This window comes from Heterodontus francisci, chromosome 37 (assembly GCF_036365525.1).
Source record: "Heterodontus francisci isolate sHetFra1 chromosome 37, sHetFra1.hap1, whole genome shotgun sequence".
Taxonomy (NCBI): domain Eukaryota; kingdom Metazoa; phylum Chordata; class Chondrichthyes; order Heterodontiformes; family Heterodontidae; genus Heterodontus; species Heterodontus francisci.
Window position 1 is genome coordinate 25,354,983 of NC_090407.1, and position 27,959 is coordinate 25,382,941.

Genomic DNA, 27,959 nt, shown 5'->3' on the forward strand with positions numbered 1-27,959 from the left:
TTCTCCCTCGGCTGCTCATAATGGGTTGCTGCATCTCCAGAGGTGAGTCTAGATTATGACAAATAACCACTTATTCCCAAATCAGACTGCACCCCTTGTTGTCTGGTTAAATTCCACCCCCCCCCCACCCCCCCGCCCACTTTAGTTGTGCTGTTAAATAGCTGCCGTGGAATTGCAAGGAGACTCCGTGCTATATGGTGGATTAAATCAATCTGGTTTGTTGTTGCTATGGTTACATGTACCAATGGAACAGGACCTCGCTGCTGGTGTCAGGTCTTTGTTTCAGAGAACTGCACTGAGCATTAAAAACAAGGACGCCTAATACTACATTCAGTACAGGTTTGTTGGAATATTCTAGAAATGCACAGCCGCATTTTCTTGGCTTTTTAAATCTGCAGTAATTTAATATCCTGTAATTGTAGTTGAAGAGTGCGCAATGCTGTGAGGTTCTATTGTCATCCTTGAAAACCGAATCAAATGGGAAGCCACGGGGGTGCAAGCAGCAGTCATCATCATTGGTAAGGCTGACATTTATTGCCCATCTCTAGTTTCCCTAAATGTCGCCATTTGGAACAATTGAGTGGCTTGTTAGGCCACTTCAGAGGGCTGTTAAGGGTCAACTAATTTGGGTTGGACTGGAGTCACAAGGCCGGCAGGTTTGTTTCTTTAAGGGACATGGGTGAGCCAGTTGGATTTTTACAACAGTTCGGCAGCTTTGAGGTCACTTTTACAGATACCGGATTTTTATTTCCAAATTTTTAAAACTGAATTCAAATTCTCAAATTGCCATGCTGGGACTTGAGCTCACGCTCTCTGTATTACTAGTCCACTCACCCGGCAATCAAAGGACTGGGAAATGAAAGGGAGAAATTTCGAGGCTGAAAGATCCAGTATGCAAAGGGATCAAGGAAAATGGATCTGCAGCTGTAATGACCCAGTAACAAGTTGAAGGGAGCGAAGGTAGAGATAGTCAAGGGTAGGGAGAGCAAGCGAGTGAAGGAGAGTGAAAAGAGAGAGAAGAATGAGTGTGGAGAGAGGGACAGGGACAGTGAGTGAGGAAAGTGAAGGGAGCGAGGAAAGAGGGAAAAGTGAGTGAGGAGAAGACTGGGGAGCGAGTAACTAGGATGAAGATAAGAGACTGGGTGAACTGTGGCAGAGAGGGGCCAGAAGGAGTGACAAGAGCAAAGTAAGAGAGGGTGAGTGAAGAAAGAGTGGGGAGGCTGAGGATTACCACAAAATGGTGGACCATAGAAGATCTTGGAATTGGGCATGGGAGAATGTAAACAGAATGTCAACTGTTATAGGCCTCACCTGATAGTCAATAGAACTGAATATTGCCTGTTTTGCATCCCTGGCCATGTCCAATTTCACCCTGTGATGAGACACCGGAGCTATGTGATGTCTTCTCAGGAATACCATCTACTGCTAGAAGTAAATGCCAATAACATGATAGGTAACTGCACCACCTTGTACTGAATCATTATCAGGCAGAAGGTCCCAGGCTCAGTTCTTGATGCTATGACTGGCCTCTGCAGCCCTTGGTTTTGAAGGGGAACAATCGGTCAGGGTTCCCACTCTTCATATTTATCTAATGACCCATGTTGGAAAGTGTTTTGAATGAGAACAGGAACAAACTCAACTGTGATCTTCCTCTATTGAATGGCCTGCTGTTAATCATGCATGTCGACTTTAAAGATTGGGAGAGCTGGTTTAAGTTACACTAATTAACCCTCCTCTTGACAAGTTGAAAACAACTGATGATAAAATCTCACCATATCCCCAGTTACGTGCAAGACAAAAACCATTATCACTCACGCAAATCTAAATTAGAGTACAGTACAATACATCTACTATTATCACCAGTAAAAGGCAAATGTATCTTACCCAAATCTTATACGACACAGAAAAGTTGGAAGCCAAGTCACTCTATGTACTTTTTGTTTAAGGCAACCAACAGGTATCTAAAATGACAAACCTAATCTCCTTTGTGGAGATTTTCAGGCATCTGACTGAAGGAGTCAGTGGTTGATCTGTGCAGGATCTGGGGAGTTTATGTGCTGCTGTGTCTGGGCTTTCTTTTCTTCTTGGAGTGTGTCGCCACCATAATTTCAGCCGCAGAAACAGATTTTGAAAGAAAAAATTAGAATGGACTCACAGAACAAAGGGAAAGCAACAAATGTACAGGGAAGAATGTGTTCTGTATTGACCAAACACAAAATAACGGCATTCTACTTCTTAAATTGGGTCTTTAAAGCATTTGAATTTTGGTACCCAAGTTCTTCCCAGCTAGTTTATGTGACAGGCAAGATATTTTAACTTTGGGGAATCAATGCCAACAATCCACTGTCTGTGCCAACATATGAAGAGTTGCCAGTTGGTGGAAATACAATATGGCTGCCCCACATGGAACCATATTCCATTCAGAAAAGTGAGGAAATCACGCAAATATTATTAATTAATTTTACAAGTTTGTATCCTTCATCCATCAGCTCTCACCCAGTACTTGAGATCAACTACTTTGTTCGATGAAACAGTGCAACAGTAAAAGCTGTGATCAGATATTAAGCCATTATTGAGATGTGACTGACTCGGTATAACTGAGCGCAAGATAAAGCTACAGCTGCAACACCCGGCACTTCAGGTCACTGGCCAAGACAAATGCCAGTGATGGTTTTTTTCAATTGAGATACAAATGTGAAGGTCATAGTCTATCAGGACGGGTTGCTTCTAAGGTCAAAAAGAGTGGGAGAGATTAAGTAAATCAGGAAGTGGTGATTAGGTGACACCACACTCTGGTTTTTAAAAGCCTATAGGTTCTGTAAGGATGTGAATTCGGAACATAGTGAGGACTTTTGAATACGAAAGGTTATGCTTCAGCTATACAAGGCATTGGTCAGACCACAACTGGTGTACTATGTACGGTATTGGTCTCCTTATTTAAGGAAGGATGTAAATGCGTTGGAAGCAGTTCAGAGAAGGTTTACTAGACTAATACCTGGGATGGGTGGGTTGTCTTATGAGGAAAAGTTGGAGAGGCTAGACTAGTATCTGCTGGAGTTTAGAAGAGTAAGTGGCGACTTGATTGAAACATATAAGATCCTGAGGGGTCTTGACAGGGTGGATGTGGAAAGGATGTTTCCTTTTGTGGGAGAATCTAGAACTAGGGGTCACTGTTTAAAAATAAGGGGTCGCTCATTTAAGACAGAGATGAGAAGAATTTTTTTCTCTCAGAGGGTCATGAGTCTTTGGACCTCTCTTCCTGAAAAGACGGTGGAAGTAGAGTCTTTGAATATTTTTAAGGCAGCGGTAGATGGGTCCTTGATAAGCAAGAGGTGAAAGGTGATTGGGAGTAGGCGGGAATGTGGAGTTGAGGTTACAATCAGATCAGCCATGATCTTGTTGAATGGCGGAGCAGGCACAAGGGGACGAATAGTCTAGTCCTGTTCCTAATATGTATGTCGTATGTTCATATGTACTTCCATGGTTTCGAAGTCTGGGGAAAGAATCTGTTGGAGCAGGAGATGATGTATTGAGTCTTTATTTCAACACAGCGAGGATTGAAAGACATGTAGGATGGTGTATTTGGAGCTTAGGAAGAACACGAGAGGAAAATTTACAGCATCACTGTTGCATTGATATAAAATAGGGGGATAGGATTGGAACAGGGAGCAATTAGAGACTAGAAAATGATTGTGTTTTAGATGATAAATCTTTTATTGTAAAGTTCATTATTTGTCACTGGTGCATGCATTGCTTGCACTTCTATCAATATTTTTCATTATTTAATATCTTCAGAAATTCTCACAAATACTTATGAAAGTCCCTCCAAAGCCAGCGATGTCCCTCAGATTACAAGTAATGCAGTCGCTCAGGAGAAGAAAGAACCTCCACCAACTGCTGATCACGAAGTCTGTAAGGTAATGATCCCCTGCGACATCACACAAAATAATCAATTAAAAAAATTACCCCTAATCTTCCATTTACAAAATGGCCTTCCTCTGTGGTTGCTACTCAATTCTCTACTTGAAATCCTACTTGTTGTATTATTGCCTTTAAGAGTGATGTCCCTTTAAGATCTTAGTATGCTAATGAGGCAAGTACCAGGATGCAGTCATGTGACTTCGAGCCAGAGTCACCCTGCAATTGTCACACCTAGTGTAAGGTTATGTAAATAGTTAGCTCTGTACTGTATATACTTGTCAGATGTTAATAAACCTGTTAAGAGACCTTCAACCAACTGGACTCCATGCATCTCACTTATATTGCATCAGACAACATAAAAGAACTCATTATATGGTGGCAGCAGTAGTGAGAAGACAAAGTGTAAGGTTGAAAACCACAGCTCTGAAACCGACCTTTCCTACAACCAGGAGAGAGAAAGTTCAAGAAAAATACGGGTTCAAACAGTGAAAATAGAAGAACTTATTCAAGCTGTAGAAGACAGAGCACTGAACGACAGGCTGCAAGTAAATCGGGTGAGTCATTGTGCAGATAGGCGAGGGATACTCTTTTTAAAAAAAAGCTTTGAAGTCCTTCAAAAGAACGTTTTTTTTCAAAAGCTCTGTAGAAAAAAAAACGGGGAAGACCTGATTCCTTTCCCGAGCTGATCGAGGTCAGTGCCATTACAGGAGGCTTCTGTTAAAAAAATGCAGGAAAACCCAGATCACTGCAGAGCCTTCATCCACACAGCCAAAGTTTAAAAACACATTAAACTGTTCATGAATAAGAGCTTCCATTCACAAAGCCACAGTAAAAAAAACAATAAAACTACTTGAGTGTGAAGTACAGAAATCTCTGAAAAAACCCCCATTGAGCTGTCTATTGAACAGCTTTGCAAGTAGAACAGGCTTAAGTGTAGGAAGCAAGATAAACACACAGCACTAGCAAACACCTGCTCCTGTCAATCAAAGCAGCTAGTATAAATAACAGAGAGTCTCTCAAAGGGAAAACAGTGCAGAGTCATAGAACATGTATTAAAACCCTTTTTAAAGCAAAAGAACAGCAGAAATATGGATACCAAATTTCCCAGTATGAACTGGAAGGCCTTGGATATCCTATCCAAGTTCCAACTGTTCAAACAAAGAATGCAGTTATTCTTCACAGACCAAATAATTGTAGAACCAGAAAAACAGGCTGTAAAAATACTAATAGCATTTGGAAATGAGGGATTCCACAGGATCAACACCTCGGGGCTATCTTACATGGACCAGAAGGATCCCGCAATAGAAAGTGCTAGAAGATCAACTGTGATTACGAGTAAATTTTAGAATTCTCTGTCTAGAATTGAAATCCTACAGGCAACAGCCACAGGAATCAATAGACAAGTTTGTCTCAGTAGATGCCGTAGTAAGGGCAACAAATGCAACCTCAGAAACTGAGCTGTTGGACCAAATAATGGAGCTAGTAATTGTATCGACACCCATTGAAGCCTTTCAGAAAGGCCTCTTGGGGGAAGAAGAAAGGTCACAGCATTGATGCGCTGCTGGAAGATGGCAGGAAATACAAAGCCACTGTAGCTGGACAACAGCACCTGCAAGCACTAGGTGTAGCCAACAGTATTGGCAGCATAACCAGGTAGAAAAGAGCAAGTAAGCTGTGTGATAAGTGTGGTCTGTCCCACTCACGGCGAAATTGCCCCGCATTTCATGACCTGTACAAGGCGTGCAGTGCAAAAGGACACTGGGCCCACCTATGCAAGAAATCTGGCTCCAAAGGCATGGCCAGAAGCCACAGCAGGACACAGACAAACAGAAGATAGGCATAGCAACGGGGTAACAGCAGCAAGGACAGCGCCAGAGACCTGCGTAAACACAAGCCGATATACGCAGTCCACAGCAAAATTGACTTGAGACAAGACTCAACGAGGAGTAATTCTCATCAAGAAGACAAACAGGCATGCCGCATTGTGAACCTGACACATCATGTTGATGAACTCAAACAACTGGAAGCTTTCGCCACTATTAACATCTTGTGCCCAACGAAAGCTGGCAAACAAACACTCAGCATCAAGATTGACATCGCCACTAGTGCAAATATCCTACCAGTCTGAATCTCCAAAGATATGTACCAGAGTCATTGGAAATCAATGATACAACCAACAACTGTCAAGTTATCTGCATACAACAGGTCACACATTCCTTGCAGTGGCAAACTAATAATACAACACAGCTATGGCAAGTTGCATGGAAACTACAAACATTCTACCTTATAGATGCGAGTGGACCAGCAGTTGCATGATCACCAGCGTATAGGGACCTCAACATCACAGCCAGCCACGAGGTCACTAAGGTATCCATTATAGGAGAAGAGACCAAGGGTAGCCGCATTGAGTCATAGTCCCTCCAGGATCTCAGTGGTTCTGGTTTTTTAAAGATTCGGCCCCTTCTCAGAGATGCCACACCAACCGAATGAAGATCCAAACTCAGATGGTGAAAGTTCTTTGTCAACAGGCAGCATTTCCTCGCGCTCTAGCAACTCAGAAGACGAGATTAACTTTGTCACTACTGAGAAGCAAAAGCTGGCAGTGGGGAGCATTGCCAAGGGGAAATCTCCAAGGACTGGAATCCGCTCACAGACCCTGGCCAACATCAAACGGTGCAGTCTGAAAACCCAGCAACAGCACAACAATGCTGCGCCTTTACTTCTGCTATCCAGAGAACTGCCAGCACCAACACGAGCCAGAACAGACAGGGACTGCCATGAGGCCAAGTACTCCTCCCCCAACAAGTCCTCGACCTTGAGCCCCAAGCCTTCAGACGCAGAGAATGAGGAGAGGTGAAGGACACGCAATGTCTGGAACAGGCTGAGGAGGAACGAGTTGAAGCATTGACTGTTGGATCTTCAAGATGAGGTGCCAGAACTTTCCAAGAATGACAAGGCCTCAAAAGTGGTCATCTTGAGAAAAGCAACACAGTATGCTAGCAAGCTGAAGACAGAGCAACAGAAACTGAATGCAGAGAGGGAGAAACTTCAGAAAGAAGTGCAATAGATGAGATGCAAATTTCCCGAGCAAGAGTTGTCAAACCACCGAGACGATATATGGAGTTTTGAGCCTCTACACTTGTAAATTTCACAATATCTATACCTATGTAAATAATTTTGATGTTATCTAATTTTATATGTTTTTACTTTTCGCATACGAGACTTATCTTAGCAAAGAAAGGGGGTGTTGTATGATTGCCTTTAAGAGTGATGCCCCTTTAAGATCTTAGTATGCTAATGAGCCAAACACCAGGATGCAGTCATGTGACTCAGAGCCAGAGTCACCCTGCAACTGTAACACCCAGAGTAAGGTTCTGTAAACAGTTAGCTCTGTACTGTATATACATGTTAGCTGTTAATAAACCTGTTAGAGATCTTCAACCAACTGGACTCCACGCATCTCATTTATGTTGCATCTGACAACATAAAAGAACTCATTATACTACTGTCAGTCTTTCTGTCTAGTCCACAACACTGAAACCTCCCTGGTCAAAGTCACCAACAATCTGAGAGTTTGTGACTACAGTGCATTCTTGTTCTCTTCAACATTTATGCAGCTTTCAACACAATTAATCATCCTATTGTCCTCTGCTACCTCCACCCCTGTGCTCCACGTCAATGGCATTGCTCTCATCTGCTTCCATTCTTTACTGTCCCAACAGAGCCTACACCTCTCCTATAATGGTTTTGCCCCAAAGCAAAATTATCTGTACAAACGAGGTCAGTTTTCATGTGTCTGCTGACAAGGCCTAGCTTCATCTCTCTATCACCACCCTTGATTTCACAGTTGTTGCTGTTCTATCTGTTCAACTTCAAGTTCTAGATCAGCTAGAACTATCGCAGTTCACCAAAGCAATTTTTTTTGGGCCCAGCTAGAATCTCTGCTTGTTAACTCCAATCCTATTCCCTTTCCTGGATACCTGTTCAAACTCAACCTGTTTGTCTGACTAGACCCTGAATTGATCTTCAAACCCTGCATTTCATCCACTACTAAAACTGCCAACTTCCACACCCAATATATAGTAACGCATTTCCAACCCTACTTCCTCCCCATTGCCACTGAAACCCTTATTGATGCCACTGTCACGACCAGCCTCGACTTTACAAACACTCTCCTCACTGACCACTAAAGCTACAACCTCCATAAACTTCAATTAATCCAGAACTCGCTGAATCACAGAATTGTTACAGTGCACAAGGAGACCATTCGGCCCATCGTGGTCTGCACTGGCTCCTCCACCTTCTCGCCGTAACCCTACACATTCTTCCTTTTCAGATAACAGTCTAATTCCCTTTTGAAAGCCCCGATTGAACCTGTCTCCACCACATTCTCAGGCAGTGCATTCCAGACCTTAACCACTCGATGTGTGAAAAAGTTTTTCCACATGTCGCTTTTGCCAATCACTTTAAATCTGTCCCTTCTCATTTAAGATCTTTTCACAAGTATGAACAGTCTCTCCCTATCTACTCCATCCAGACCCCTCATGATTTTGAATACCTCTATCAAATCACCTCTCAGCCACGTTGCATTGAACTTCATCTGCCACCTGTCTGCTCATTCCACCAACTTTTCTAGGTCCTTTTGAAGTTCTACACATCCTCCTCACAGTTCACAATTGTTCCAAGTTTCATATCATCGGAAACTTTGAAATTGTGCCCTGTACACCAAGGTCTAGGTCAGGGTTGTCCAACATACAGCCCGTGGGCCAGAATCTGGCCCGCCAAAGGTTTCCATCCGGCCTGCAGATGTAAACTGTACCTGGGCCGTTCCTCATCCTCACCAGGGGTCCGTGACTGGAGATGAGAAATTTTCCACTGGCTCCTTCTTTCAGATCGGGGAAATACAGGGAGAGAAAGAGAGAGACAGAGAGAGAGGGAGAGAGAGTGATCAAGATCACTGCTGACAAATGGACATCTATCTGAAATACTCCGCACCACTACAAGTGGACAGACATTGACTACTTGTGCAAACAAAAAACTGCCAGGTATCTCACTAAATCAGTGTCCAACATAGTGGAGAGAAAGTAAGTTAATAAATTAAGTCGTCTCATTTAAAGCTTCTTCACAAAAATGTACATTTGTTGTTGTTTTGGTTAATGGTAAGATAAATTTTTAATACCTTGATCTTTTCGAAATTGTCTCACTGGCTCCCTATGGAAGACAAAAATTGTAATGTGGCCTTCCCCCCCATGCGAAAAGGTTGGACAACCCTGGTCTAGATCATTAATATATATCAGCAAGGGTCCCAACACTGACCCCTGGGGAATTCCACTACAAACCTTCCTTCAGCCTGACAAGCATCCATTAACCATTACTCTTTGTTTCCTGTCATTCAGCCAATTTCATATCCATGTTGCTACTGTCCCTTTTATTCCATGAGCTATAACTTTTCTCACAAGTTGTTGTGTGGCACTGTATCAAACACCTTTTGGAAGTCCATGTACACTGCATCAACTGCATTGGCCTCATCAACCCTCCCTGTTACCTCTTCAAAAAACTCCAAGTTAGTTAAACATGACTTTCCCTTAAGAAATTCATGCTGGCTTTCTTTAATTAACCCACATTTGTCCATGTGACTATTAATTTTGTTTCGAATTATTCTTTCTAGACATTACCCCACCACTGAAATTAAACTGACTGGCCTGCAGTTGCTGGGCTTAACTTTCCACTCTTTTTTGAACAAGGATGTAACGTTTGCAATTCTCCAGTCCCCTGGACTGAAGACTGAATAAATATGGCCAGTGCCTCCACAATTTCCATTCTTACTTCCCTCAGTATCCTTGGATGTATCTCATCCGGTCCTGGTGCCTTATCCACTTTCATCCTTCTTATCAATTTTAAACCCTTCTAGTGCTTGAATTACCTCCTCTTTCACCATTGCCTGGGTTGCATCTTCTTCCTTGGTAAAGACAGGAGCAAAGTATTCATTTAATACCTCAGCTATGCCCTGCCAGCAGCTTATTCCACACAAAATCCCATTTACTAATCACCCTATCATAATCAGCCTACATTGTCTTCCTAGCTCATTGCATTTAAAATACTTGTCCTCACCTAAAAATCTTCCCATGGCTATGCTCCATGCAGCCTCTGCTACCTCCTCCAGTCTTGTATACTTATTGTACTCTGCAGTCTTCCATCTTTGACTTAATGCACAGTCTCTCCTAGCTCTCTGCTCTACTGTTGCCTGAAGTGTGATGGAAACACCATTTAGGCGAACAAACGGGATCTATGTTACACTTCCATTAAAATAGCAGTGGCAGAATGAGAGCCGCTCTGAGGAATTTCCTGGCCCAACTGAATATCAGTCATGAAATATTTCCATTATCCCAAAAATGCTGGCAATTCAAAGCTTGATCTCTGATTTCTGTAATTCGTCTCCAGTTGTAAAAAAGGATTAAATTTTACAAGCCAGGAAGATGAGGTTCAATTGCCACTCCATGCTGTTTGTCAGTCTTAGCTGGGATAGAAAATTGGGCACTACAGTCACCTCAGCACCTCTGGACAGCCAGGGCATTTGGTCCAAATTACTATCCAGTGGCCCCTGGTAGAAATTGTGAGTGTGTGGATTTTGGGTAAGAAAGCACTGAGCTCTGTTGCGATGGCTAAATACCCTGCCCACATCCACAGTGCAAACTCACACATTAAAAATGGCTGTTTGGTTGATGTAGAGAGAGCTTCTGATACTAGTGGAATTGGACCTGAGCAAGAGTTAGCATAGTGAAGGTTGCAAAAGGGAATGAAACTTTTTGACTTTTTGACCTGCATCAAAACAAACACACACATGTGCACTCTAAGTCTATTAGGATTAAAAGTACTGTAATATCATCTTCTACGGCACCCATTTCTCTCCAGTTTCTCTAATGTGTATGGCACCCATGCAAAATATGAAAGCATTTTCTTTGTCCTATAGGATGCTCTTGAGAAGAGCAATCATATCATAGGGAACTGGATAAGCACTTGAGGAGACAAAATCAGCAGGGCTATGGGGAAAGGGCGGGGCTGTGGGACTAGTTAAGTTGCTCTTGAAGAGAGCCAACATGGTAACGATGGGCCACATGGCCTCCTTCTGTGCTGTAACCATTCTATGAATAACTATAATTCCACTGTTGAATTCATACTTTCTTTTGATTGATTATGTTTCAGCAAGACAGGACAGATTTCTGCTGGGACCCCATCATACAGGTCAGTATCGCTTTCATGGTATGGTACTGTCCTAAACATGGTTAAATGCAGGACTGCATTTAGGGAAAAGAAACAAACTGACCCGGAGCCTCCTGATCCTAAATGCACTGTCTGATAAGAGTGCAGAGCTCCAGAGTGCAGCATGTTCCAGGGTTCAGTTCTAGTCAGTATTTTTAATTATGCCAGGAACATAGGTTAAGCTGGCAAGGCCTAGGGTAGGGGACAGCGCCAAGGTAGATAAGAGGATTGAAAATAAGATGAATCAATGAGTAGTGGTTAAATGATGCCAAGCCTGAGCTTTGCCAGGTGTCAGCCAAAGTCCAATGGGTAGTACTCTTGCCTCCGAGTCAGAAGGTTCAAGTCCCACTCCACAAAATCCAGGCTGCCACTCCAATGCAGTACTGATGTAGTGCTGCACTGTCAGAGGTACGATCTTTCAGATGAAATGTTAAACCAAGACCCTATCTGTTCTGCCTTGTGGACATAAAACATCCCATGGCACTATTCGAAGCAGAGGCATTCTCCCCGTTGTCCTGGCCAATATTTATCCCTCAAGCAACTTCACTAAAAAACAGATTACCTGTAATTATCACATTGCTGTTTGTGGGAGCTTGCTGTGTGCAAATTGGCTGCTGTCTTTTGTGCATTACAACAGTGACTGCACTTCAAAAGTACTTCATTGGCTGGGATGTCCTTAGGTTGTGAAAAGCACCCTATAAATGCAAGTCTTTCTTTAAAAACTTGTAGATTTTAGGAAAACGGGAAGTCTGATGGTGAGGCGTTCCATAGTTTTGAATTAAGACGTGTTACTGCACTAACGTTACTGCACTGGAATCACAATAGGAGACTGTTGAGCCCACAGTGAGGATGGGAGAGCTGATCTCAGTTACAATTGGTTTGAACATCTTAGAGCAAAGCAGGGGAGAAAAATCAGGCAGGATTCCTAGTCCTGTTTGTTATCCAGTGACCCCTGTTCAAAACGACATAGGTGAATGTAGTGTGAGAACAGAACTAGACTCTGCTGTGATGTCCTCTGCTGCCAAACAGTTTTGGTCACAAAAGTCATTTAGGTTTGGGCTTGAAGAATCAATGAAGCACAGGAGAGATGGCAGCTCCCTTGGAAAATTAGCCCAACCAGCAAAGGGAAGAAAAGGGGAAAAATTTGCAGGAAATAATCTGAGCTCTTTCAGCCCCTAACCCTGACATACCTAAAGCCTCCACATTGCACCCTGCAATATGTCACAGAGGGATGTCAGGGTTCATATACGATGTTTGCATGGGTTCCAAGGCAAGTTGTAATAAGAATCATCTACATCATAAAGACATGCCACATCTTAAAGTAGTCATGTGCTATTGCAAGATTTCCTACGCCTGGGACGTAGCCTCACTGTATATAACAGCTCATTAGTAATCTGTCTGAAGTGACATTTAGACACTTTTGTATCTCACTTGTTAACTGAAATTTAATTGGTTATTTGGCAATGTTTTAAATTCTTCTTTTCTTTGGAATTTAGAACTGCTTTGGAAGCACAAATGTAATTTTTTCTGGCTCTAAGCAGACTCTGAATGGCTATGACATTACTGCACTTGCAAGGTCGTCACTGGTTGGTAAGTTAATATAAATTGTTTCTAAGCAGTCCTGGGCAGAATTGATCTTAAACCTCTTCCACTCAGTCTTTACCGTGTGGAATGTTACTTTGTCTGCAAGGAGTTTACTCTTTGCATGATCTAACCACAAACCGGGGCCCTGGACTTCTTGAAGGCCTACTGAGCCATCAAACAAATGGTAGGTGGAGCTTTCCGTCTGTGGGCATTCTTGGGGGCCAGGTCATTTATAAAAAGTGGGGAGATGTATACATCAGAACTGATGCAACTGGGTGCCCACCTCAGAAGAGTAGACAGGGGGTTGGCCACAGCATGAATAGGCTGGCTTAAAAAGTGAAAGAGATGGCCCAAAAAATGTACCAGCTTTTCACAATAGGCCAGCTAGCCCATTGTGATTAGCCCATTGTAATCTATTACAGTAGGGAAACCAATGGTCTTCAACAACTTAGCTGCCTCTGATTCCAGGAGCCAACATGCATCCCGTCAGCCCAGAAATGCTCAGGGCATTAATAAAGGAATAACACATATGACATAATTCCTGCATTTGTATGCACCTGCCTACTAATGTGGGGATGTACTATGCACCCACACATGGGCCCCTATATTGACAGGGCGGGGTGCATAGGTGGGAGTTGGAGTTCCAGAAGGGAATCTGGAAGTCAGCCTAATTGACAGGCTTGGCTTCCAGTCAGATGGAGAGCACTTTGGAGCAGGCTGCAGCAACAGGTAGGGAGCCTGTAGCTGCCACTGGAATCCTGCGAGGGGTGCAGTGGTCCGATCTCAGCCCCTGGGTGGGGTGCTATTTTGATCTCCGGGTGTCTTTGTACGCGGGGTGAAGCTTGGTGAGCCGGGGGAAGGGGGGGGATCTCCTGCTCCTCCTGGCCCATAGGCAGCGCTGGAAGAGCACTTACCTTCGCCCCGAAGCTGACCTCGCTTCATCTACCAGTTTTCCCGAGGCCTGGAAAACCCAGCTAGCCACTGTTAAACCTGCAAAGCAGGTTAAATCAGAGGCTGCAGCCTCATTAAAATATTTAAATTGCGAACCCACCTCCTGGGAGCCGGTTTGAGATTTTTAAAATTTTAGCATCTGACCCGGGGGGTTAAAATTCACCCCATCATTTTCAATAGGCCAAAAAAAGGGGTGCAACCTAGGGTAAACTCTTCACTCCCTTGTCTCCTGAAGGTGCTGACTCTTGCTGAGATATAACTGCACTGAGCTCAATGGCCTTCTAATACCTCTCCCAAGTGACCATCCTTCATGTGTGAATCTGAACAGGGACTGTGGCATAAAAACAAAAAGTGCTGGAAATACTCAGCAGGTCTGGCAGCATCTATGGAGAAAGAAGCAAAGTTAACGTTTCAGGTCTGTGACCTTTCATTAGGGACTGTGGCACGCTGTTTAACCATGGGGTGGTATTACAGCTGAGCATGATCTTGTTCTCAACCAATGTTCACACCCATGCCCTTTCCAACAGTGTTCAGTGAAAAACAATCAGGAGCTGGCAGCTTTTTTTTTTAACCATCCCTAGCCCAGGGACAGAGGCCAGTTATACACCTCAGCTTCTCTGGCCATGATCACCTAACTACACACAAGCCAGGAAGCAAACTTGGAATCTTCTGGTCTGTACGGCTTGTTGCAAATTACCTTACCAAATGGCTCCTCACTGAGGAAGGACAGAAGTGTAATATGAAGTAACATTGAGACTGCCATTTGTTTTTTCAACATCAAGCAACAGAATGAAATGAAAAAACTTATTTGAAAGCATGCAGACGGCATAGAACATCATTTGAGAAACAAGGCGATGATGTAGCATTGCATTAGCTGTGATGAGTGTGGACAATCCATTGGGTTGAAGTTTATTGTCCCCCCTCATGCTGGGGTGCCCATAGAATCGCGACAGGAGGCGGGGGACAGAGAGTCCATTGCCAAACCATTTTGCTGAAGGCGGGATAGGCCAACGACAGCCTTCATCACCACCCCCCCCCCACCCCTCCTTAAGAGGTCAATTGAGGCCCTTAATTGGCCTATTGACAGCCACTTAAGGGCCTCTTCCCCCACCACTGGAATTTAACGAGGCACCCTCCCTGTGGTCCGGTTGGGGGGAGGGGGCAGGGGGAGTCCCTAATCCATGGGCAATCTCTGGCCCATGGAGGATTCCCGCAGGCAAAACCTCAACCTCCATGGACCGTCCTCCCCCCACACCCCCTCTGCAGGGCCTTCCAGACTGGCCCCAGCAACACCACCTCACTTATCTGAGATCCAGGGTTCCAGCGCTGGGCCTGGGTCCAAGGCCTCTGCAATACTGGCAGTGGCCACTGCTCCCAGTAGCTCTTGGAGGCGGGATCCCCGTCTTTAAAGGGACGGAGATCCCGGTGCCAGAAACTTCACTTCCAGAACAATGGAGGATCACACTGGGGGTGCTCAAAAAGGTGTAGGCAGGGTTTCCCACACGTTTGCGGCCCAGCGCTGGGAGGCCCGCCGGCTGCACAAATCCAGACCAATTCAGTGGGACTGAATGCAGAGTCCAAACCCCAAACTGCTGAAGCGAGTGGTTATGATCTGGAATATGCCTGAAAGGGAGGTGGAAGCAGATTCAATAATAACTTCCCGAAGGGAATTTGATAAGTAGTTGAAAGGGAAAAGTTCTGCAGCGCTATGGGGAAAGGGCAAGGGAGTGGGACTAATTGGATAGCTCTTTCAAAGAGCCAGCACAGGCACAATGGACTGAATGGCCTCCTTCTGTGTTGTATCATTCTATGTCTGCAGTTATAGGAGTGAAGTGAGCAAGGTTATGTTAAATGTAAATTACAGGAGTAGTCTGTGCACTATGTGTAATCACCAGCATTTTCAAATATCACACAGATGACTGTAAATATATAAGGATTTTTGCTGCACCCAATTACATACAATTACACATATATAGATACACCTATAATTACAAGGCACTGTCTCAGGAGATGGGGGTTGGGGGAGGAGCATACATGCAATAAATACATGCCCAACTAACCAAGGCAGGAATTCCAATCACCAGCATTTTTGAACGATCACAGGAATGCCAGACAACAATTATGCATGTAATTCACAGACCCATTTAAGGTGCGTTCATGTGATGCAAAGTATTGAGGTGAAAGGGTTATGGACTAGCTCATTGAGCAACTCAGTTCCCTTGCAGGAGCAGTCTCACAGATTTAATATGCTGAAATTGTCTCATTGGAGATTGACAGCATTGACAGCACTGCTCGTGAATGTACAAGGCAACAGCAGAATCCACAGGATGTGATATTGAAGTGATTTCATTCTCAAAGTGTTTAGCTGTGAGTCTGATCATAAGAACATAAGAAATAGGAGCAGCAGTAGGTCAGTCAGCCCCTCGAGGCTGCTCCACCATTCAATAAGGTAATGGCTGATCTTCTACTTCCTGTCCTATCCCCATATCCCTTGATTCCCTTAATATCCAAAAATCTATTGATCTCTGTCCTGAATACTCTCAATGCCTGAGAATCCCAGCTCTTTGGGGTAGAGAATTCCGAAGATCACTATCTTTTTACTGAAGAAATTTCTCTTCGTCTCAGTCCTAAACGCCTTATTCTGAGACTGTGACCCCCCGTAGTTCAAGACTCCTCAGCCCGGGGAAACATCCTCTCAGTATCTACCCTGTCAAGCCCCCTAAGAATTTTATATGTTTCAATGAGATCACCTCTCATTCTTCTAAACTATAAGGAATATAGGCCTGGTCTACTCAGACTCTCCTCACTGTACATCGTACTCCAGGTGTATTCTCACCAAGGCCCTATATAATTGCAGTTTACTCTTATATTTTTATACTCCAATCCCTTTGTAATAAAGGTTAACATACTATTTGCTTTCCAAATTGCTTGCTGTACCTGCACGTTGACTTTCTATGTTTCATAGAGCCATAGAGTCATTCGGCCCATCGAGTCCATGCCGGCTCTCCACGGAGCTACTCAGTCAGTCCCACTCCCTCGCTCTTAGTACTTTAAATAACTAAGACATGGCCCCTCTGAATACCAACATTTCCCAGTTTCTCACCATTTAAAAAATAAATCTTCTTTTCTATTTTTCCTCCCAATTCGATAACTTCACAGTTCTCCACATTATCTTCCCTCTGGCATGTCTTGCCCACTTGCTTACTGAACCTGCCAAAATCCCTTTGGGCTGAATTTTTGCTTCAAAGGCTGGAATAGGAGTTGGGTCTGTTTCCGGGTCCCAAACCTGCCCCCAGGCAGAAACAGTCAGTGCCCTGGGATTTTGACAGGTTGCTGTCCAGTTAGGGCTCTCAAAGCTGGAGGGCTTATCAGAGGCCTTGCAGCTTGAAAACAGCAGCAGGCTGCAGTAAAGGGTAAGTAACTGAGAGGATGCTTCAACATGAAGGTGCCCTCTCACCAACTTGCTAAAAATTTCAAAGAACAAATCGAAAAAGCAGGCCCCTCCACAGATTGGCCTTTGGCTGCACCTGCACCCCGGCAGGCAGGGAGAGCATCTAGGTCTGCCTGAAGCACTGGCCACTCCCAGCCTGCTGCTGGTTGCCCACATCCAGGCAGTTAAACTGCCACCATTGTGGTGGGAAGCTGGAGGCTGACTGGAAAATCTCAGTTGACCTCCTTTGACTGCTCTGAACAAGGCTCTTAATGAGCCTAATTGGCTGCCCGCTCCATTCCTGACGTTGGCAGGGTCCAAAATTTCTATCTTTTGTGTTCTCCTCACAGCTTACTTTCCCAGCTAACTTTGTATCATCAGCAAACTTAGACACATTATACATCGTCTCCTCATCTAAGTGATTGATATAGATTGTAAATAGTTGACATCGAAGCACTGATTCTTGCAGTACCCCGCCAGTTATAGCCTGACAACTCAAAAACGGCACATACATTCCTACTCCTGTTTTCTGTCCGTTAACTGAACAATGATATTTAACAGTGTCATTGTATATATTAAAACTTAAGCCATATGTGGATAGTTGGCAAAGGAGGAGGAGGCAAAGAAGTCAGGGTGCAACTGTGTGTGAGATTGAGAGATGATGTTGATGAAGTGTGGGGTGTCTACACTGCACCATAACAAGGAGCACTGGATTCAGGAGTATGACGGGTCATTCCTTAGGTCTGGCTTTGAATCTCACATGCTTTTGGTAAAGATTCAATCCAGTGAAATTGTCCAGAATGAGGAGCACACGATTTTCTTGACTGAAGAATAATTAACTGGGACTCATGTAAAATGATTTGGTAATCAATTTGAAACAGCTGGCAGAGTTAAGACAACTTGCAGCTTGACCGAAACCTTTTTAAATCATCGATGCAAATATGCAGAGGAGGAAGGTAACCAACAATTACAGGCCTAGTACAATCTCCTTATTGACCACCCGTGGCTATAAGTGCCATGAAATTCAGAAATCAGTGTCTACAGCACCACGAGTGGCGTCATGGACAGATGAGAATTAGTGTAAGTGACTTCCATTTTTCACCTCTCACCTGACCGTAGACAGTGTTTTTTAAAATGTTGTTTTAGTCCCTGAGTGTTTTAGTGGTAAAATAAACAGAAAAACAACAGAGTTTCTCATAGGTTAAAAAAGAAAGATAACTATTTATTTAACAATAGCGAAAAATACTCGCAACCTCACCCACTCACTCATGCACACGTCTACATACACAAGAAAAGATAGAGATTAGAGGACAGAATGCATTTAAGTCCGATTGTTGTAAAAAGAGTTCACTTTGAAACCTTCTTGATGCTCCAAGAGGGATTGTTAGCAGCGTTGCAGGTCTGATATTTCTTTTCTTGGTTTACTGAAGTATTATAGACTGCTTTGCTTAAGACTCAAAGTCTGTGGACAATCTTATTAACATTTCTCAGATGGGGAGTTTTCAAGGTCACCTCTGCAGGCAGGGTCCTCTTCTTAACTGGAATGGATCTCTTAGCTCCAGGCTTTCTCTCTCTCTCTGCCTCTCTGACTGTCTTTTGGAGAAATCTCTTTTTTAAGAAAAACCCTGAACAGGTTGAGGTTTCAGTCGGGTGACCATGGATGATCTCCCCTGGTGTCTTTGAACCTGTGGTCATTGTTGCACAATGGAGTTTGAATGTGGCTTATCTTGATAAAGTGGTGTTATTTCCCATCTAAGATCGTGGCTTTGCATCTGGAGTCGCTCTGCCTGTGAAGGTCTTTGTCAGCCCAATTCCTGAAGATAGGAGCCATTTAGCATTGAAGGCGTGTTTAACATTTTAATGTATCTTCCCCAAGACTAGTCCAGATGTGATGATGAGCGTAGTCTCCAACAGTCATGATGTATATTTGCAGTACTGGAGGGGTCACCTGACCTCTTACTTCATCTTGTCTGCAGCAAAATGTGTCCATTTTTTGGAGTTTAGTTCATCGATTCATTTTTATAGTCTATAACTGATCCTTGTGTGAGCGTCACAGTGGAAAAAGCCAGAATTTTAGGATTGAGTTTAGCACTTTTTACCTGTGTCTTTTTAGCTTTGTATTATTATATGTAACTGTTCAGCAGAGAAGGGATGTGTCCAATTCTTTGATGGTCCAATAGGGAGAAGTGTGTCCCTAATGGCCCAAAGCAAGTTTTTCCTAAATCAGATGTGAATTCAAAATGCAAATTTATAAAAATGTTCCTCTCTTCTCTAAATGTTTAGTTACTGGTTGAGCTCAGGGCTGCAGGCCTGTGTCCAAACCTCACTGCATTCTGTCTGCTTGTCTAGTGTCTTCATAACAATGGAGTCCAAATCCACACAGGGCTCATTGGAAACAGCCCAGAGGAGATAAATCATCAATCTGCATGCTACTAAGTAGAGCAAAGCATTGATAAAATTCACCTAGTTGAGAGAAGTCGATCCTCTCTCAAATTCATTTTTGGAGTGAAACAAGCCCATGTGATCTAAACTATTTGCAATTGGTGTCATTTTATGTCCATGAGCAAAATAAATCCACACAAACTTGATCATGGCACTTCAAGTGTAATTTTCTGACTTTGAACAGTGGCAAAGAGCTGTGCCCGAGTGTATTACATATCAGATGCATATAGCACACAATTTTCCAACTATAATTTCCAATGACAGTAGGTTGTGGTTCAAGCCCCATTCCTGATTTAAGGGCATAATGCAGACTGACACTTCGGTACAGCACTGAGGGGGTACGGAATTGCCTCGACTCAGCATTGCTGTTGGGAGAACCACAACAGGATACGGTGTTATATAACTGCAAGTCTTTTTCTTTTACTGTTGTAAGTTTGACTGCTATTGCTATTCCCTTGGAATGTGTAACAATACTTCCTGTCCTCCTCTAAGTTCAGCACAGCGAAAATTAACTTGTTGATGGCTAACATTACTTTTGCTGAAAAATGCTAATGGAAACAAAAGGGTTAATTGAAATAATTTCCTATTAGTTTCATTAAAGAGTAGGACAACAAACAGAGGGCTGACAAGTGGAGGGAACTACAAATGGAGTATGGTGCAAATGGAGAAGACTGTAATGAAGGAGCTGTGATTGGAAGAGTTGTGATTGAGAGGATTGTGGTCTGTGATGAGAGTCCTTACTTTAAATCTCATTTATAATACCCACCATTTAAAATTCAGATAGTTATTTTTTCAAGCATGTAATGAAATATATGGATTCATTTTGCCATGGTAGTAAAGTGTTACATTGATTTTCTATTGCAGGTCTGGTTCAGACTGTAAAAGATCACATTACAAAGCCAACGGCTATGGCACGTGGGCGAGTGGCTCATCTAATTGAATGGAAGGGTTGGGGTGCCCAGCGTAGAGGATGTAATACTTGTCCGATGGATGAAGTCCATTACTCCAATCTCACCGATGAACTGAAGGAAGCTCGTTTCGCCGCAGGTAAGATGGGCAGAAGTGAAATTGTGTTTGATGTTGTGTCCCACTCAAGATACACTGAGATGGAAATAAAGTAATCAGTTACACCAGTAGTTCTAAGCCAAATATCTACCAATCAATATGGGAGAGATAGTCCCCATCTTCCCTCTGTCCCTATTCGATCCTTTGGGTCATTGAATTTTCAAGTAGCAGTATATGCTGATATAGGATTGTCAAAGAATTGAAAACTGATGTAAACCCAAGTTGTATGAATCTGCTGCTGCACAGTTTCAACTGTGATTCACTGTTGATCCACTGATCTAAAATGTAACATATGTAAACCAGTGATGTGCTGTGCTGTGTTATGATAATGATGTTCAGGCTGTCTATACCACCTGGAAGTGGCCAAGGCCACGGTTTTCTGCTTCTGTGCTTGCCACCTCACAATTACCAATTCAATGCAGAAAATCTGTGTTGGTGAACACAGAAGCACAAAAGTCCAACCCAGATTTTTTTAAAAACCCATCATATACAAGGAAATATTGACTTTGGTCTCCCATCCGCACCCCACCAATTTTTGGGTGGAGCTAGGTCTGAAAATTGGATGTCCTGCAGGAATTAACAGGTGATATTTGTAGTATAAGGGTCTGAAAGGGTTAATGTTTGAGACAGTGAGAATAACCCCTCCCACTAGGGATGATGATGCAATAGTCACATGGGTAATAGGCTTGGAAGAAGCAAGAAGCGTCATAAGAGGTGCGAGCAAGACGTGCTTAAGGAGAGTGTATATAGTTGGGTAAATGCAATAAATGAGTTATTGTTTAGACCTATACAGACTCCGAGAGTTCTGCGAACAAAGCTCGCCCTAACATCTTAAATGCTATCAATGACATACAACAATATTCAATACAGCAGCTCATATCCTGGCAAACACATTGAAATTTTTAAATGGTTGAAATATATGATCCAATGTATTTTCCATTATTTGATCTACAGCCACGCTGGACATCAGGAACGTTGCTGGAGACCAGCTCTGACATTGGACTTACAATTTTGAAAGCCAGGAAACCTGTGCATAAAACATTTCAAATAAATACAAATACAATTAGGTTTCACCAGCAGCTCAGAAGTCGTTGGCCTGCCACAGGCTACTGGCTGATTCCTTGGAGGATGTTAGAAACCCCACCAAAAAAACTTAGATAACCCTGACAACAGCAGATCACCTGGGTCAGGGGTATGTCCGTGTGTTGGATGGAAATTCAGCCATAGCCAAAGAGGCACACCAATTCCGCAAGAGCTTTAAGTCCTGGACTATTGAAACAAAGTCATTGCAGAGGAGGAAGAGTGGTTCCCCAGCAGAATAGAGACAGAAATCAGAAAGTATTTGGGCATGACTTAGATTGTACTTCTTTTCTGCAAAAAATAACTATCAGGTCTCTGTGGCATTGCTAAAGGGTTAATATAACTAGACAATAGATGATTAATTGGCTCCCCCTAGTGAAACCTAATGAGTAAACAACAGTAAGGATTTGCACTTACAAAAGGAGAGATACTCTGTTCCAGTGCTCCCACTCTACGCTAGGGGCACATAGAAAAAGATTGCGCTTCACCAGCTCGTGATTTTAATGGATGGAAATTTACACGCTGGGGGTTTGCAATTCCCCAATGTGTTCTATGCATGCAACCAGATGCATTAAACCAGAAAATAAATATTGGGAGGCCTGAAGCTATTGTCTTCGCTCCCCGCCACATGCTCTGTTCCCAAGCAACTAACTCCATCCCTCTTCTTGGCAACTGTCTGAGGCTGAATTAGACTGTTTGGAGCTTTAATGATATATTTCACCCCGAGCTGAGCTTCCGAGCACATATCTGTGCCATCATTAAGACTGCTTACTTCTGTCTTTCTAATATTGGCCCACTCTGTCCCTGCCCCAGCTGCTGAAACCCCATCCATGCCCGTTTCCTCTAGACTTGACTATTCTAATGCAATCCTGGCAAGCATCCCATGTACTACCCTCCATAAACTTAACCTCACCCAAAACTGTGCTGGCCGTGTCCTAACTCACACCAAGTCCCATTCATCCAGCACTCCTGTGCTTGCTGACCTACACTGGCTCCCAGTTAAGTAATGCCTCAATTTTAAAATTCACACCCTTGTTTTCAAATCCCTCCATGGCCTCGCCCCTCCTTATCTCTGTAATCTCCTCCAGCCCATAACCCTACACGATATCTGCACTCCTCTAATTCTAGCCTCTTGAGCATCCCTGATTTTAACCGCTCAATCATTGGTGGCTGCCAAGGCTTTAAGGAATTCCCTCCTTAAATCTTTCCGTCTCTGTAGAGTGCTTTCCTCCTTTCAGTTACTCCTTAAAACCTACCTCCTTAAACCAAGTTTTTGGTCAACTGCCCTAATATCTCCTTATGTGGCTCGGTGTCATATTTTGTTTTATAATTCACCTGTGAAGTGCCTTGGGATGTTGTTGAAAATCACCCCTACAACAAAATGTTCCAAGGCACTTTGCAGGGTGGAGAAGTTTTGGACAGCAAGCAGAAATTGGGAGAAGAATTACAGAAAATAATAGAAAGGGTGTCTGAAGAGAAAGGTTTTGAGAGGGCTTTTGAAAGTGGAGAGAGACGTAACAAATCTACGGGGTTTACCTAAACAATTACTGACAAGTTTATCAGGTGCAGATGTGCATTTTACAAATAGGAAAGATTACAAATTTCAAGATTAAAAGCTCCACGAGGCTAATAGCAGGGTCCTACCTTCTGCAACTGGTGGGCACCCCAGAAAATTAATTGTGTAATTGACCACAACCACAATATCCTAATTTAGTTTCACGTTATGCTTCTTTCTGTTTGATTGGACCTTGAATTAGGTTCCTTTATTAGTGGTATCCAATTAAGGTGATACTAATTTCTGTTCAGAGACACTAGGGTTTACCCAGTGCCATCCCTCTTGGTCTAATTAAAATAGGCTTGTTTCCTGTCAATTATTGGGCTTGATTCTGATACTCTTTTTAATTATGTTCTTTAATATTAATTGGCTAATTCGGTCCATTTCTTTTTAAATAGGTGTTGCTGAACAGTTTGCCATTACTGAAGCAACACTGAGTGCTTGGTCCTCTCTGGACACAGAAGAAGTGGTTGGTGGCAGTAGTCCGAGCAACACAGTTGACTACCTCAGTAGGTCAAAGTTTTTTTTTCTTATTCCTTCCTCTGTTTATTATCCATCTATCATCTGTAGCATAAATATCATTATAAGGTTTGGATGAAAAGGCCCTCCAGTCCTTTGATCTAAACCTTCCAAAGGTTTTTGTATTACAAAATCTTGCTGTTTCTTAAATGACTCCAGTGATCTGGTTTCAACCATCCTTCCTTGTAACCTAGTCCAGCTGTTGATTGTTCTCTGAAGAAATATTTCCTAACTGTCCTAAATTTTCCTTTCACAACCTTAAACCTAAGTCATGTTATCTTGCTACCCTGGTGTTTCTAAAAGTATTCTTCCGGGTTAACTTTCTTTATCCCATTAATTATCTTATATACTTCTATAAGGTCCCCTCTGATTCCTCTCTTTGAGACTGAACAGCCCCAGTTTGTTGTTGCTCAGTCTATCCTTCCAACATGGACGATATTCATGCACAAACAACCTCCCAGGTTACTGAACTGACTGTAATCATATGATGAGTTCATTAGAAATTACAGCACAGAAGGCTATTGAGCCTTTGTTGTTGAGCCCATTGCCTGTGTTGTTACTAACTCTTCAAGTGCAGCCTTCTACTCAAATCCTATTTTCTTGATCTATTCCTTTTATAATCTTCCTTTTCATATATTTATCTAATTACCTCTGAAATGCAACAGTGTCTGCCCCAATAGCCAATTGTGATAAGCATTCCTAACTTTCCTCTTTATTACTCAATTAGATCATCTCTAGATCTCTTTTCTGATGAAAATGCCACACTTGTAAGGCTTTCCTCATAACTATATCCTCTCAATCCTGCTATTGAGCTGTACCCTTTCCATGGCTCTAATATTCTTCCGACAATGCGATGTCCAGAACCGTATGCAGTATTCCAAGAGTGGCCTAATGTTTTGCACCAGTTCAGCCTGACTTCCTTGCTTTTATATTTACTGTCCCTATGTATAAAATGGTTTAGTTAGTTAGTTAGTTAGAGATACAGCACTGAAACAGGCCCTTCGGCCCACGGAGTCTATGCCGACCATCAACCACCCATTTATACTAATCCTACACTAATTCCATATTCCTACCACATCCCCACCTGTCCCTATATTTCCCTACCACCTACCTATACTAGGGGCAATTTATAATGGCCAATTTACCTATCAACCTGCAAGTCTTTTGGCTTGTGGGAGGAAACCGGAGCACCCGGAGGAAACCCATGCAGACACAGGGAGAACTTGCAAACTCCACACAGGCAGTACCCAGAATTGAACCCGGGTCGCTGGAGCTGTGAGGCTGCGGTGCTAACCACTGCGCCACTGTGCCGTCCAAATGTTAACCATTTAGCTTGAATTCAATGTTCCCTTCTCAGATTCTTGAGTGCAGCAATCACAGGAAGTTACCAACTTAATCAAAGTAAAGACTACGCTCTAAATGATTCAACAAAATTCCCAATATGCCACTGATACCCATACAGCCTCTACTATCAGAGTGGACATTAGCTTGCCAACAGGACTTGTGCTTAACCATCAAAAGGCCCAGTGGAGAATCCATAATCTGATTTTTTCCTTCCTCATGTGAGGAGGTACCTGGCCTTGGGTTACTTCTCCACCTAAGCGTGTAGTCCATTTATGGTCCCTTCTAGTGTGTCAGTATGAAGAACTAAAAGAAAGATGGATTATGTAGTTGGTAGGATGATCTTCATTCCTCCATTAACATGCATATTTCACACATCACACTCATCCATCCTGCAAGCCTTGCAGGATTGTATCTTGTGGGGAGATTAGCAGTAAGCAGTTAGTTTCAATTTATGTTCAGGTCAAAATAACCTGGAAAATGACCCAGAATATTGGGCTTAATAAGCCCAGGAGTAGAAGAGCATGTGGGGCACCAGCTATCTGCAATGCCATGGTAACAGATTCAAAAACTGAGATTACACCTGGTGATCAATCTAAACTATACTGATAGTGTGCAGTGGGTGCAGAACGAATACGATTCTGTGATTAAGCCACAGTGATAAATTTCCCAATGATCACATACAGCACAACATTGCAGAACATTCTGTCTGTATAATTATAAAACGATACAAAGAACAAAGAACAAAGAAAATTGCAGCACAGGAACAGGCCCTTCGGCCCTCCAAGCCTACGCCGATCCAAATCCTCTATCTAAACCTGTCGCCCATTTTCTAAGGGTCTGTATCTCTTTGCTTCCTGCCCATTCATGTATCTGTCTAGATACATCTTAAAAGACGCTATCGTGCCCGCGTCTACCACCTCCGCTGGTAATGCGTTCCATGCACCCACCACCCTCTGCGTAAAGAACTTTCCAAAGAAAATCCCCCCTAAACCTTTCCCCTTTCACTTTGAACTCGTGTCCCCTTGTAATTGAATCCCCCACTCTGGGGAAAAAGCTTCTTGCTATCCACCCTGTCTATACCTCTCATGATTTTGTACACCTCAATCAGGTCCCCCCTCAACCTCCGTCTTTCTAATGAAAATAATCCTAATCTACTCAACCTCTCTTCATAGCTAGCGCCCTCCATACCAGGCAACATCCTGGTGAACCTCCTCTGCACCCTCTCCAAAGCATCCACATCCTTTTGGTAATGTGGCGACCAGAACTGCACGCAGTATTCCAAATGTGGCCGAACCAAAGTCCTATACAACTGTAACATGACCTGCCAACTCTTGTACTCAATACCCCGTCCGATGAAGGAAAGCATGCCGTATGCCTTCTTGACCACTCTATTGACCTGCGTTGAATGGACCTGAACACCCAAATCTCTCTGTACATCAATTTTCCCCAGGACCATCTTAATGATTCAAGAAATACTTGCCCTAGAAATTTGCTGACACCTCACCCAATATGCATGTGGCATATTTGTAAATGCTCCAGTACAGGCATTCAAGGCCTATGCCTGAAATGGGTGTTAGGCTCTTTGCAAATGCAAATAGTGGGCTTAATGCCTTTTTGAGACCCTCTTCCTGAGATTGGGCTTCCCCGTGTACTGTTAGCACTGGGCAATTTGCACCAAATTGTTTTTAAAGATCTGAAGACTTCACACATACTAATCCTCTTCACAAATACTGTCCCCACCACTTGCACCGTTCACCTTTATCACAGGCAGCCGCCAATATCGGACAAATGGTGAAAACCATTTACCATTACCATAGATGTCAATTACAAACACACTGTTTATAACCAATCAAGTGCACTGTCTATTTTAGATAGTTTTAGGTACTTACCAATTGAAAAGACTGTGTTGATTTCGGGCAAAGGCAGATCTTTAAGTAGTTTCAGCTGTTCATGCCTAGTTAAAGTGTGATTCTCTTAGTGATGAGATTCCGGATGCAACTGCTTGCAATTAGAAGAGGCTAAGTGAGATTTCCCGTTTTTTAAAAAACACATTGGTTGCTTATCCTTTTGGTTTTACCATCCAGTGGACAAATCCCGTTAACACTGGCGTACCTACTGTAACAGCAAAATATTTTTGAAGATGAAAAGCGTGTGAATATTTAAACTTTTCATATGCAGGCTGGTACTCAATGAGGTCCTCATTTATAATCCTTTGGAAAGCAATGCTAGTTTAATACTCGTTTTCTTTGTTTCAGATACAGACGAAATTTATCTTGAAGATCAGTCTCCCAGTGGATCGCAAGGCTTTTACTCTTTGAATGCCGAAGGTCCCTGCACTGTCATAACTCCTGTCTCATCATATTTAGCCTGCTTAGCTGGCGAACCAGTGCAAACAGACATGGCGACTGTACGTCCTTCCCAGAATGCATCTCTCACAGGAATCTCACTGACTCATGACCCTCCTAACTACTTGTCTCCTCCAGAAGCCACTTCCTGTGGGGCGGAATTGCACAGAACACTGCGACAGAGCACTGGCAGTCACGCGCACCACTCACACTCCAGCAACAGCAGCTCACTCATTGAAGATGATGTATTTTATAATTAGACGGAAGAAGAAATTAAGATCAGAAACTGTACTCTTGGACAAGGGTATTTAGCGTTTCCTTTGCTAAATCTGAAACGGAAACTGAATTGGCATTGTTTTATTCCATTTTAACTGTGTGTGGGTGTGTGTGTGTGTGTGTTCATTGAGGTATGGGATGACTGAAAAATGGGACCCTACAAATGGCCCCATTGTCCCAGAGTTAG

The 27,959-nt window shown here is 43.1% G+C and overlaps 1 protein-coding gene across 1 annotated transcript; it reads left to right on the forward strand.

Moving 5' to 3' along the window:
- The first annotated feature begins 20 nt into the window (after positions 1-20).
- On the forward strand, positions 21-27,777 carry fam131c (family with sequence similarity 131 member C). Its single transcript, XM_068017366.1, has 7 exons — positions 21-42; positions 3,796-3,917; positions 11,125-11,163; positions 12,678-12,771; positions 20,453-20,635; positions 23,687-23,797; positions 27,407-27,777. Exons 1-7 carry the CDS (start codon positions 21-23, stop codon positions 27,754-27,756), a joined length of 921 nt encoding a protein of 306 aa, XP_067873467.1. The 3' UTR covers positions 27,757-27,777.
- The last annotated feature ends 182 nt before the right edge of the window (positions 27,778-27,959 follow it).

Bases quoted from the DNA above. Each gene is read 5' to 3' on its own strand.
- fam131c (XM_068017366.1), top strand. From the start codon at position 21: ATGGGTTGCTGCATCTCCAGAG. The intron at 3,918-11,124 runs GTAATGATCCCC...ATTATGTTTCAG, and splicing joins CTGATCACGAAGTCTGTAAG to CAAGACAGGACAGATTTCTG. The intron at 20,636-23,686 runs GTAAGATGGGCA...CTTTTTAAATAG, and splicing joins GGAAGCTCGTTTCGCCGCAG to GTGTTGCTGAACAGTTTGCC.